The sequence below is a fragment of the Chelonia mydas genome, chromosome 7 (assembly GCF_015237465.2).
Source record: "Chelonia mydas isolate rCheMyd1 chromosome 7, rCheMyd1.pri.v2, whole genome shotgun sequence".
NCBI classification, from domain to species: domain Eukaryota; kingdom Metazoa; phylum Chordata; order Testudines; family Cheloniidae; genus Chelonia; species Chelonia mydas.
Genome location: NC_057853.1, coordinates 756,448 through 768,858, shown reverse-complemented (window position 1 = coordinate 768,858; position 12,411 = coordinate 756,448). Strand labels below are relative to the sequence as shown.

At 60.7% G+C, this 12,411-nt stretch overlaps 1 protein-coding gene across 2 annotated transcripts in view; it reads right to left on the bottom strand.

Annotated features, from left to right (window-relative positions):
* Positions 1-2,160: 2,160 nt before the first annotated feature.
* The window catches only part of CPNE9 (copine family member 9), a 43,916-nt gene continuing 33,665 nt past the window's right edge, over positions 2,161-12,411 (bottom strand). For both annotated transcript variants that reach the window (XM_037904654.2, XM_037904655.2), the window contains 6 exons: positions 11,939-12,120; positions 11,378-11,505; positions 10,761-10,863; positions 9,749-9,806; positions 3,155-3,228; positions 2,161-2,673 (listed from right to left, as the gene is read on the bottom strand). In XM_037904654.2, the coding sequence (XP_037760582.1) occupies positions 2,521-2,673; positions 3,155-3,228; positions 9,749-9,806; positions 10,761-10,863; positions 11,378-11,505; positions 11,939-12,120 (698 nt within the window). In that variant the 3' untranslated portion in view covers positions 2,161-2,520. The remainder of the gene's footprint in view (positions 2,674-3,154; positions 3,229-9,748; positions 9,807-10,760; positions 10,864-11,377; positions 11,506-11,938; positions 12,121-12,411) is intronic.

The window sequence follows — 12,411 nt, the reverse complement described above, 5'->3', positions numbered from 1 at the left end:
AGAGGCAGCGGGTGGAGCCCTCCACTGAGATTCCTGGCTCTGCTGCTGGGTGGCTTTGGGCAAGTCCCTGCCCCTCCCAACCCCTGTCTATCTGGATGCCGAGCTCTTCGGAGCCAAGCTTGACTATCAATGTTCATCTTGTGATGCTTTCTGGTGGGGTGGGGGTCTGTCCCACGCCCAGCACAGTGGGGCCCTGATCTCTGCTGCGCGGGCAGGGTGCTGTACAGGTCTGGTTTGCACTGTGGGGCCCTGATCTTGGGGGGTGGGGGTCTGTGCAGCAGGTGGTACAATGACGCCTGAGTTCTGTCAGGGGGAGGGGAGGCTGGGGGCTGTGCAGAGCCCGGCACAGTGGGGCCTGATCTCAGGCATAGCCATAACATGAAACGCATTCAAGGCTTAGCAGAGAGGCAGGCCTGCTAGCAGCATGCTTCATCTATAATAGACTCCCCCGCCCCTCCAGCCCCCAGAGCTGTGAGGCACCCAGGAGTAAAGCCGTATCGGAGACCCTAAAGCCAGCAGCTCAAGCTCCGATTACGGTGAGGAGCAGAGCAAGAACAGGCCCGTTCCTAGACTCTGGAGTTTGTCTACATCTGTGCAAAGGTGACCTGGGAGTTGGGGGAGAGGGGAGGTTGGAGGTGGGCCCAGAGCAGCTCCCTCCATGCTGCAGTGCCAGAGCCCACCCAGGGGATCAGTGCTTCCTGCAGGGCGCAGCTGGGCCCCAGGGGTCTGTGAAAGCAGGTGGTTCCGGATGCTTCCCACCTACAGTTGAGCAGTGAGATCTGGAGGGGCTGCTGCCACAGGCCTGGGCTGGTGCTGTCTCGGCCCTGAGTGCTCTGTGTCCCAGGACTGGCCACGATCTTTCAGGTGGGGTGAGCCTGCGAGGGCTCGCAGCATAGCTAACAGGTTGCTGGGCGTGCAGAGGTGCTTTGGCCACACATGCCCACGCTGGTGAATGGCCCTCAATGCTCGTTTAGAGAGAAGTTAACACAAGGGACATTGCTCTTGGCTGGCAGAAGTCTCACCAAGCTGTACTGGTGACCAGGGACTGGCTAGGACGCAGCCTGCACTGACCTGCTACGGGTAGATCACTAAACCCTTTACTGCTAAACTACTTCCTTAGGTGTAGGCTGTGCCAGCCACATAATGCCTCATGGCGCGGCAGCACACAAGCGCCCAGCACAGAACCCCCCCAGGGGCAGCGGTGGTACTGTGTCGTGGCCCTTCCCTACCCCTACCGCACCATCACGGCATGCCCCGCCTGTCACCTGGGAGCGTTTGCACTAAAGTGTGTGTGTGTGGGGGGGGGGGGGGGGGGGGGGGGATGCAGCAGTCCCTGTAACTGGGGCAGCTGCTTGGCCCATCCAGAGCAGGAGGGCAGGCCAGCTCCATAGCTGCCTGCCATGACCTGCCCTGAACAGAGCTGGGCTCTCCAGCAGGGTCCACAGAGCCCAGCCGAGGCTGGCAGAGTTGCCCTGATTGATCGGAATAGGGACTGGCACCCACCCCCAAAAGCTGCAGGGTCCGTTTGAAGAAATGGCCTCGGCTAGGGTGTGCTCACAAATCCTGGGCTGGCTCCCTGGCACGTGCCCAGGGCCCCATGAGCCCTGCCCCCAGCTTGTCCCTCTGCCCGGCTCAGGCTGAAGAGCCTGGGGCAGGGGGGTGTCTGGGGCTCGATTTGACCAGTCCCTGGCAACCATTGAGCCAGGGATTTCCTGGGCAAGTGCTCGGCGTGAAGGAGCTGGTGGCCCAGTCGCCCTGTGCCCTCGCCCACGGTCCCCAGGTGTGATGGTGGGTGGGAGCCCCAGACAGGTTCGGAGGGGGGCAGCCACTGGCCGAGCCGTGCAGCATGGAGCCTGCTGCCCATGATCAGCAGGTGCCTGAGGAACAGCAGCCCCTGCCCGCAGCTCCACGTGGCAGGGCCCTGGGACCGGGTGCGGGCAGCTCTCACACCCCGCTGCCATTTCAGGCCCAGGCCTGGCTCTGCCGGGGACACTGCCCTGGCCTGGGCAAGGACCCAGGAGGAAGCCCTGAGTCCCAGCTGGGGGCGCTAGCCTGACGCTGCCGTGTCAGCAGGGAGCAGTGTGGGGGCTGGCAGGAGAACAAGCCTGCGAGGCCTGAGCCAAGGCTGCCCCGAGCCCCAGCACAACACAGGCACGGGGCACCAGGGCGCCTACAAAGCTTTATTGTCAGCGTCTGGACAGAGCAGGGCTCCGCCCCCTTACTGGGCCGGGGGGCTGACGAGACACTGCTGAACACTTCTGACCCCGCCGTGCTCCCAGGCCCCTGGGCTGCCTGCAGCTGGCAGGGAAGGGAGCCCAGCCACGGGAAGGGCCGTTCGTGGGGCAGCTGCCCTCCCGCCCGACGGAGGCGCAGTCCCAGCCCCGCGGGGCCGAGCCAGCCTCCGGGGGCTGCATCCAGGGGGCGACAGCCAGCCCGGCTCCGGTGGATGCGTGCTGGAGGGGTGCGGTCTCAGGCCCGGCAGGAGCAGCGGTGTCTGGCTTGGGCAGCACACAGGAGGAGCTACTGTGGGTCGGTAGGGCGGGGCTTGATGTCGTGACTCTTCATGTAGGAGAGCAGCTGCTCGGGGATCTCGGCCAGCACGTCCTTGGCCAGGCGCGCCATGCTCAGCACCTGGTTCCCGGAGCGATCCACGTAATCCCGGAACGGCACGAACTGCAACACGAGACAGGCAGTGCTGGGCCCCGAGCACCCCGCTGCAGCCACCAGGGGGGCAGTGCTGGGCCCCCCAAGCACCCTGCTGCAGCTACCGGCAAGGCAGTGCTGGGCCCCCAAGGGACAGGGCAGTGCAGGGCTCCCTCCCAGGGGACGGGGCAGTGCAGAGCTCCCGCTGGGACCTCCCAGGGGACTGGCCTAGAGAGTGGGAGCTCCGGAGCCATGCCCTCGGTCCTGGGCCACGTTCTCAGGTAAGCGACATCACACTCTGGCTCGAGGGAGAGACAATACAGCAGGTGCCGCCCTCCTGCCCCCTCGCAGCCCGAGGGCACTGTGTGAGGGTCAGGAGACGGGGGGCTGCATGCATGCCGAGGGGCCCGAGGTCCTTCCCCAGCCCTTGTGCCCCTCTCCACCATGCCGTCCTGAGGGCCATGCTGGGTTGGGGGCAGCCCAGGGGGTGCTGGGGGTGGGCGCGAGTTACCTGCACGATGTCCCGCTCTGCATAGCGCCCCCTGGAGGAGACCCGCACATCATCTCCATCCAGTTCTTCCATGGCTGGGGATGGGGACTCCAGTCAACATTTACAAGCTGTCACTATCGCATGCCCCCCACTAGCCTCTCATGCCTCCCCTCACACACCCGTCCCCATGGGCTGGGCTGGGCTACCCCAATGCTGTGACGTGGGGGTGCTGCCTCCCCCACCTCCCCGGGTGCTCTGTGCATCTGGCCCTGCTGCCAGCTTTTCCTGCCCTCACAGCAGACACATAGTGCCCTCGGACTCTGACTCCCCCACCCCCGCAGCACCCCCGGAATCCAAACCCCCTGCAGCACCCTCAGACTCTGACACCCCCACCACCCTACAGCGCACTTGGACTCTGACTCCCCCCCCCCCCCCCCCCGCAGCAACCTCAGACTCCGACACCCCCACCCCTGCAGCGCCCTCGGACTCCGACCCCCCACCCATCAGAGAGGAGACCTGCCCAGCTGAGCCAGTGCCCTGTGAGCGGCCTTGAGCCATGGCTAGTGCTGGATGGTGTGACAAAGTGGGACTGTTCTTAATGGTTCCTCTGAATAGTGTGGGGTGCCTCAGTTTCCCCTATGCAGTTCTTAAGTATCTAGGTGGTGGGATAGGGGTGTATGATCCTTGCAGAGCCCTAGAGGGCAGGTGTGTCCAGGGGTCTGGACACAGAGAATGGCTGACACCCTGTTTCCTGGCAACTGGTGGCCTGGGCCCTTCCCCCCTGCAAGGTGAGAGCTAAAGGGTTGGAGAACAAAGGAATCAGGTGACCTCCTGGCCTGGAAAAGGGACAAAGCCCAGAGGAGGAGGAGGGGCTGGAAGGAGTTTCAGTTTGGGGCTGGCTGGGACATGGAGTGAAGTGCAGACATGGTTGTCTAGCTCACTGCCCCCCCAAAATGGACCCAGCTGAGGGGTCCTGTTCTCTGCACCTGCAAACTCTGTTTTAGACCATGTTCCTGTCGTCTAATAAACCTCGGTTTTACTGGTTGGCTGAGAGTCACGTCTGACTGCAGAGTTGGGGGGCAGGACCCTCTGGCTTCCCCAAGACCCCGCCTGGGTGGACTCGCTGGGGGAAGCACACGGAGGGGCAGAGGGGGCTGAATGCTCCGAGGTCAGACCCAGGAAGGTGGAAGCTGTGTGAGCTGTGTGTCCTGCAGACAGGCTGCTCACAGGAAGGAGACTTCCCCAGAGTCCTGCCTGGCTTCATGGGGAGCAGTTCCAGAGCATCGCCCAGGGACTCCGTGACAACTGGTGGCAGTGGTGGGATCTATTGCACTCCGTGGACGGCGCTTCCTGCAGTAAGTGACTGGGGAGCAGTAAAACGAAGGGGGATTGACGAGGACCAGGCGTGCTGAAGATTCAGAGAGAGACGGTTTCAGGGGGCGGTTAACCCCTGGGAGTGTGTGACCAGCGAGAAGGACTTTTGCAGGAATATGGTCGCCCGGGGGATTGCAGCGAGCAGTCCCAGGGGCGGAGGAGTCTGCAGCTCGACCCTGGCAAAGAGGTTGTGACCTCGAGAAGGGCTGGCACACTAGGGGTTCTCCCTGGAGACCGTGGGGAGCTGAGAGCACACAGGCCTGTGAGTTCACAACAATTAAGGAAGAGTGGAGTGATGGCCTGTCACCGTCTGCTGAAGAAGGACATTGTAACCCTGTGCAGAAAGAGAGCGTTGCACATTGGAAAGTTCACCAAGGCACAGTTCATCGTGCAGCGGGAAGAGGATGACCGCTCTAAGAAACAGATTCCTGACCCCAAATGGGGCTATAGCAGGATCTGGGAGCAGCTGGAGTGGGAGCCAGGCACTCCCAAGACTCCTGTCCCCGACCAGACGAGGGTCTTCACGATCGGGTTCCCCATCGGGGGATCGGAGACAGATGGGACTGGAGCTGAGTCCGAGAGAGCAAGAGGACTGTGAGAGACAGCGAGAGCCCGAGAAAGAGCTGCAGAAGCAGCAGCAGCATGAACTGGCGGTGGGGGAGCGGAGAGGCCTTGGGGACCTCCCAGGGGTGAGTGGGGAGAGACCCCGGGGTGCCAGTTCCGCAAGGAACCTCGAGACTAAATTGCTGCCCCTGGTTAAGGAGGGGAGGATGTGGATGCCCACCTCACTGCCTTTGAGCAGGCTCGCGATTTGAACCAGCGGGACCCTGCGGAAAAGCCCCGGTGTCTAGCTCCCTTGCTGGGTCCCAAGGCCATAGACTCCGTCAGCCAGATGGATGGGGAGGTGGACAGGCTCCCACTCCTGACCCCAACCTATATGTCTGTGTGGAGTTTCCTGGGGCCAGGTCCCTCGGACCTCCTTTGGGAGCGGAAGGTGATGGTCAATGGGGAGACATTCCTGGGGTGGCGAGATCCTGGGACAGAGAGAACTGTTGTCAGGCCCCGGGTGGTGCAGCCTCAGAAGCTGAGGGGCTGTGTGAGCTGGGTGAGGGTCCCAGGGACGAAGCCCCTCGCCCTGCCTGTGGCCCAGATCCCTGTGCAGACCCAGGAGGGGTCAGGCTGGCTGGTCGTTGGGGTTCTCCAGGACACCAGCTGCGAGACCCTGTCGTGGGGTGACTGTGTCTCTTTGGAAGAGGATCCAGGCCCTGCTCCTGTAACTGCCGAGGGTTTGAATTTGAATCCAGGGAACCAATCAGCGGAGAGGGAAATGGTCAGTGAAAATGCAGATGATCTGGCTGGCAGCAGGGAGGAGCTGCTAGGCTCAGGATATCTGCCTGCCTGTAACCAGCCCCCTGGGGCTGGGTGGGACAGAGAGATGCTCCCCGCCCCCTTGCACACCAGAGAGGGGGCTCACGCTGGCTCTGATGCACTGAGGAAAGCAGGGAGCTCGCTGCCTACCCGCACTGGGACAGCAAGGGCAGCGCTGAGCACAGTGGGAGCTGAGACCCCAGCTGAGGGAGGGGCGACACAGGCAGGGCAGGTTATCTGTTGGGAGTGGCAAGGTGCTGGGTAAGGAAAGTCTGGATGAGCCTAGGCAGCCTTGTGAGCTGATGGCTGTGTCTAGTCAGCAGTGTGGGAAGGCGAGGAGAGTGGAAGATGAGTGTCCCTGTACCTTACCTGTTATCTGTGTCGAGAATTGTGACAGTGAAGGAAATGTGTCTGTGTCTGTCAGGGGTATTGACTTGCCTATGGAGGGAGCTACCCCGTCTCCAAGCAGTTGTCTGTGACCAGCCTTGTGTGCTGGGACCAGGGGAATGAGATCCCAAGCTGGGTGTCTGGGAAAGGAGAAAGTGTGTCCGGCTCTTCTTTGTCTGTGGAGCAGACAGAAGGGGCCTTTCAGCCTGTGATGGTTGAGGGTAGTGCAGTTGTCTCAGAGTTGGTTCTGGATTCAGCTAAAGCCCAGGAAGGGAATGGCCCTAAGTTTGTGTCTGCTCGGGAGAATGGCCCTGTAACTAGGTCGCATCCAGTTAGTGTCTATGCAAAATCCCAGAGCCGAGACAATTCTGGTGCTTGTATTTTGCCTGTTGCTAGTGTGTGGCTGGGAAAGGGTGGAGCAACTCTGACTAATCAGGGTGAGATCCTAGCCAGGGCACAAGGAGAGCATGAAGGTGATGTGATTGTGTTACCTACTGAGGGTGTGGAAACCTGTAGCAAGAAGGAAAAGATTCCTGAGCTTGTGTGTGGCAAAGGGAAGGAGAATGCTTCTGACCTGTTATCTAGGAAGTCTGTAAGTCTGCCTGAAAGGGGATTGTGTAGGAATCCACAGGATGGGCCAGAGGTAATTCTGGATGTAAGGGAGACCCAGAAAGAGTCTGTTGTTGCTCAGGAAAGTGTTCCTCTAGAGCAAGCCCTAGATAAAGAGGGTAAGAGCAGAATTTCTGTGAGGGGTGAATTGTTGCATAGAAAAGCCCCAGGGAAAGGAATCCTCATGGAGTCTTTGCAAGCAGTTTACTGCAACTGAAGGTTGTGAAAGTGATTTAATCAAGAAAGTTTCAGTTCCTAACGGCCAGAAATTTTCTGTTGTGAATGGATCCACTGACTTTCCTGTTGAAAGACCCAGTGTGGATAGCTTTGAGAAGGTCTCAGATGGAGTGAAAGCTGTTAAGAAAGTTAAACAGTCCTATAACCAAGTGGCTGTGTTTGGCCAGCTTGTTGGGGAGAAGACCCAATCCCAGTTTGACCCCCTGGGGCTTTGGGGTGGCCAAAGGGCACGGGCCGCATAAACCTTCCCACATGCTGCCTGCGAGTGCTATCGACCACCCCCGACCTAAGGGAGGACGTGAAACTGGAAGGGCCTGGTGTAACTCCTACCAAGGAATGGGAGAGATGCTGGGGCATCCATGGGAACGTTGGTGGTTTAGAACTTCCCCAGGTCACCGGCTAAAGTGACCCTGCTCAGTTCAATCTCGAAGGGGGGAGAGACGTGATGAAGTGGGACTGTTCTTAATGTTTCCTCTGAATAGTGTGGGGGTGCCTCAATTTCCCCTATGCAGTTCTTAAGTATCCAGGGGGTGGGATAAGGGTGTATGATCACTGCAGAGCCCTAGAGGGCAGGTGTGTGCAGGGGTCTGGACACAGAGGATGGCCGACACCCTGTTTCCTGGCAACTGATGGCCTGGCCCTTCCCCCCCTGCAAGGTGAGAGCTAAAGGGTTGGAGAACAAAGGAGTCAGGTGACCTCCTGGCCCCGGAAAGGGGCAAAGCCCAGAGGAGGAGGGGCTGGAGGGAGTTTCAGTTTGGGGCTGGCTGGAGACATGGAGTGAAGGGCAGACGTGGTTGTCTGGCTCACTGCCCCCCAAAATGGATCCAGCTGAGGGGTCCGGTTCTCTGCACCTGCAAACTCTGTTTTAGACCATGTTCCTGTCGTCTAATAAACCTTCTATTTTACTGGCTGGCTGAGAGTCACGTCTGACTGCGGAGTTGGGGGGGCAGGACCCTCTGGCTTCCCCAAGACCCTGCCTGGGCGGACTCGCTGGGGGAAGCGCACGGAGGGGCAGAGGATGCTGAATGGAAAAAGGCTAATGTAGTGCCAATCTTTAAAAAAGGGAAGAAGGAGGATCCTGGGAACTACAGGCCAGTCAGCCTCACCTCAGTCCTCAGAAAAATCATGGAGCAGGTCCTCAAGGAATCAATCCTGAAGCACTTACACGAGAGGAAAGTGATCAGGAACAGTCAGCATGGATTCACCAAGGGAAGGTCATGCCTGACTAATCTAATCGCCTTCTGTGATGAGATTACTGATTCTGTGGATGAAGGGAAAGCAGTGGATGTATTGTTTCTTGACTTTAGCAAAGCTTTTGACACGGTCTCCCATAGTATTCTTGTCAGCAAGTTAAAGAAGTATGGGCTGGATGAATGCACTATAAGGTGGGTAGAAAGTTGGCTAGATTGTCGGGCTCAACGGGTAGTGATCAATGGCTCCATGTCTAGTTGGCAGCCGGTGTCAAGTGGAGTGCCCCAGGGGTCGGTCCTGGGGCCGGTTTTGTTCAATATCTTCATAAATGATCTGGAGGATGGTGTGGATTGCACCCTCAGCAAATTTGCGGATGATACTAAACTGGGAGGAGTGGTAGATACGCTGGAGGGCAAGGATAGGATACAGAGGGACCTAGACAAATTGGAGGATTGGGCCAAAAGAAACCTGATGAGGTTCAATAAGGGTAAGTGCAGAGTCCTGCACTTAGGACGGAAGAATCCCATGCACGGCTGCAGACTAGGGACCGAATGGCTAGGCAGCAGTTCTGCGGAAAAGGACCTAGGGGTTACAGTGGACGAGAAGCTGGATATGAGTCAACAGTGTGCCCTTGTTGCCAAGAAGGCCAATGGCATTTTGGGCTGTATAAGTAGGGGCATAGCGAGCAGATCGAGGGACGTGATCGTTCCCCTCTATTCGACACTGGTGAGGCCTCATCTGGAGTACTGTGTCCAGTTTTGGGCCCCACACTACAAGAAGGACGTGGATAAATTGGAGAGAGTCCAGCGAAGGGCAACAAAAATGATTAGGGGACTGGAACACATGACTTATGAGGAGAGGCTGAGGGAACTGGGATTGTTTAGTCTGCAGAAGAGAAGAATGAGGGGGGATTTGATAGCTGCTTTCAACTACCTGAGAGGTGGTTCCAGAGAGGATGGTTCTAGACTATTCTCAGTGGTAGAAGAGGACATGACAAGGAGTAATGGTCTCAAGTTGCAGTGGGGGAGGATTAGGTTGGATATTAGGAAAAACTTTTTCACTAGGAGGGTGGTGAAACACTGGAATGCGTTACCTAGGGAGGTGGTAGAATCTCCTTCCTTGGAAGTTTTTAAGGTCAGGCTTGACAAAGCCCTGGCTGGGATGATTTGATTGGGGATTGGTCCTGCTTTGAGCAGGGGGTTGGACTAGATAACCTCCTGAGGTCCCTTCTAACCCTGATATTCTATGATTCTATGAATGCTCCGAGGTCAGACCCAGGAAGGTGGAGCCGGGTGAGCTGTGTGTCCTGCAGACAGGCTGCTCCCAGAAAGGAGACTTCCCCAGAGTCCTGCCTGGCTTCATGGGGAGCAGTTCCAGAGCATCGCCCAGGGACTCCGTGACAGATGGTCAGAACTGCACACCCACAATGGCCCTGGCCACCGAACTTACCGTCAAACTCCGCCGGGCCCACTCCCACGATGATGATGGACATGGGCAGGGCAGAGGCCTGCAGGGCAAAGGAGAGAGTTACTGCCAGCCCGGGGCCTGACACCTGTGGCTCCTCCATGTCTCGCCAGCCTGGGCCCCCCTGCTGTTCCCAGGGCTGACACAGAGCTCAGATGGCACAGGTAAGGCGCGGGTATCCCAGCCAGTATCCCTTCACTCCAGGGCCTTGCTGCCCAGGGAATGGAGCCCTCAGGCCAAGTCAGCCTGGCCCCGGAGCTGCGGCACTAGCCTCACCCCAGAGCTGGCGGTGCGAAGGTGGGGGAGTAGCACGCAGGGATTGGGCGAAGGGGGGAATAGCACAAGGGGGACGGCTGGGGGAAGGAATAGTTTGCGGAGGGCGGGGGGAATAGCGTGCAGGGTGCAGATGGGGGCAGGCGGAAATAGCGCACGGGGGGGGGAATAGCAAGCAGGGAACGGCTGGGGGTGGGTGGGGTGGGAATAGCACGCAGGAGCCGCCCAGGGGGAGGGAATGGGGGTGGGGGGGTAATAGCGTGCAGGGGGACGGCCGGTGGAAATAGCGCGCAGGGGATGGCTGGGGGGGAGGGAATGGGGTGGGGAATAGCTTGCGGGGAGCCAGGGCAGGAATAGCATGCAGGAGCTGCCCGGGGGGGAGGGAATGGGGGGTGGCCGGGCCGGGGGGGGAGGGGGGGAGATAGCATGCAGGAGCCGCCCAGGGGGAGGGAATGGGGGGGGGTAATAGCACACAGGAGCCGCCTGGGGGGTGATACTGTATAGGGATCGGGTGAGGGGGGGCCAGGTCAGACCAGCCTCACATGAGCGAGACTCTGCCACCCTGGGCAGCGCTGAGCTTGGGAGACCCAGGCCCATGGGAGGGCGCTGAGCCAAACCGCCAGATGCTGGCTCCAGCCCGGCTCCCCTGCGCGGGCTCCCTTGCCTGCAGCTGGACCGGGCTGCCCCCCCCCGCGCTGCCCCTGCCCCCGCCCACCCCACTCACGTTGACGATGGCCTCCTTGGTCTGGAGCATGTCGGAGATGACGCCGTCCGTGACGATGAGCAGGATGTAGTACTGAGATCCGTCTGTCACCTGGGCAGCCGAGCTAGGGCACAGTGCAGAGGCAGGGGACTCGTGCCAGCCCCACTCTGCCCCCATGGGGCGGTTTGCTAGAACTTCCCCCTTTCTCCGCCAGCCAGGCGTGGCTCCTTGGGGCCATGCTGCGGGCTGCGCCGCCTGGCTGCCCCTCAGGGTGCCCAGCCACAGCCCCACAGAGCCCACGGCTCCTCAAACGCCTGCTCAGCCCAGCCCTGGAGCTCAGCTCTCAGGCCCGGCCATGCCTGCTGCTTCCTGGCCTAGCCCACAGCTGCTGGGCCCCAAGCTCTGAGTGGCCCCCTGCCCCGCAGCCAGTGCCAGGCCCCAAGCTCTGAGTGGCCCCCCTGCCCCGCAGCCAGCGCCGGGCTCTGAGCCAGAGACACCCCCCCGCAGCCAGCGCCGGGCCCGAGCTCTGAGCCGGAGCCTCCACCCCACCCCCTGCAGCCAGCGCCGGGCTGCAGGGCTCTGGGGCACAGGAGGGCACCCTCCTGGTGTGCCCGTGGCCCAGCCTCTGCCCCACTCACCGGGCCACCTGGTTGATGACAGGGGCAAAGTTGGTGGGCCCGTACAGCTGCACCGTGCGCAGGCTCTGGAAGTAGGACTCCAGGACGCCATCGATCCCCACGCAGCTCGGGTTCTCCACATCACTGTTCTACAGGGGAGAAAGCCGGGAAGGCTGGGCTCAGCGCTGGGGCAAGGCCCTGGGTGTGCACGTGCTGGAGACAGCCATAGGGCTGGGCCCTCTCCAGAGCTCTGCACCCAGAGGGCTCTCCCCACAGGAGCCTGCAGCCAGCGGATCAGCCAGGACAGACCCATGGGATCGCCAGCCCATTCCCAGGGCCGGAGCAGAGCGTGAAGGCCTAGCGGGGTTCCCTGGAGCCTGCCCTCCTGCGTGGTGCCCTATCCCATTCCAAAATGCCCCATCTCCCCCCGGCCCGGCCTGCATGGTGGGAGCAGCAGTCAGGACCCAGGGCAACACCACTGCTGGGAGTCACCTCCCATCCCACCTGGTCCTGGGGGCCCTGCGGAGCGCCCCTAGCCCTGGGCTGTGTGGGGCTGGCAGAGGCCCTGGCACTGCCTCCTACCAGGGGGAACTGATGGGAAATGCTGCCGTCGGGTGGGACCTTGGCACCAAAGCCGTACGCGGGGAAGAGCTTGTCGCTGTCGTAGTCCTGGATGATCTCGCCGACGGCCTTCAGTGCCATGGCGTAGGCGCTCAGCTGGTATGGGCTCATGTAGTGCAGGGAGGTGGGCTGCGACGGGACCCCTGCCGGGCACACACAGCACCCACCTCAGCCTGAGCTGTGCTCCCCGGTCCTGCCCCATCCGCCCTGGGCCCCTCGCTCCTACCCCATCCACCCCGGGCTCCTCCCTCCCCCCATCTTCTTCAGGCCCCTCCCGTCCCTGCCTCCCACAGGGTCCCTCTGCCCCCCCTGCCCTCTGCCCCCATATCCTCCCCAGGCCCCTCTTCCCAGGACCCCCATGTGACGAAGTGGGAATGTTCTTAATGTTTTCTCTGAATACTGTGTGGGTGCCTCAGTTTCCCCTATGCAGTTCT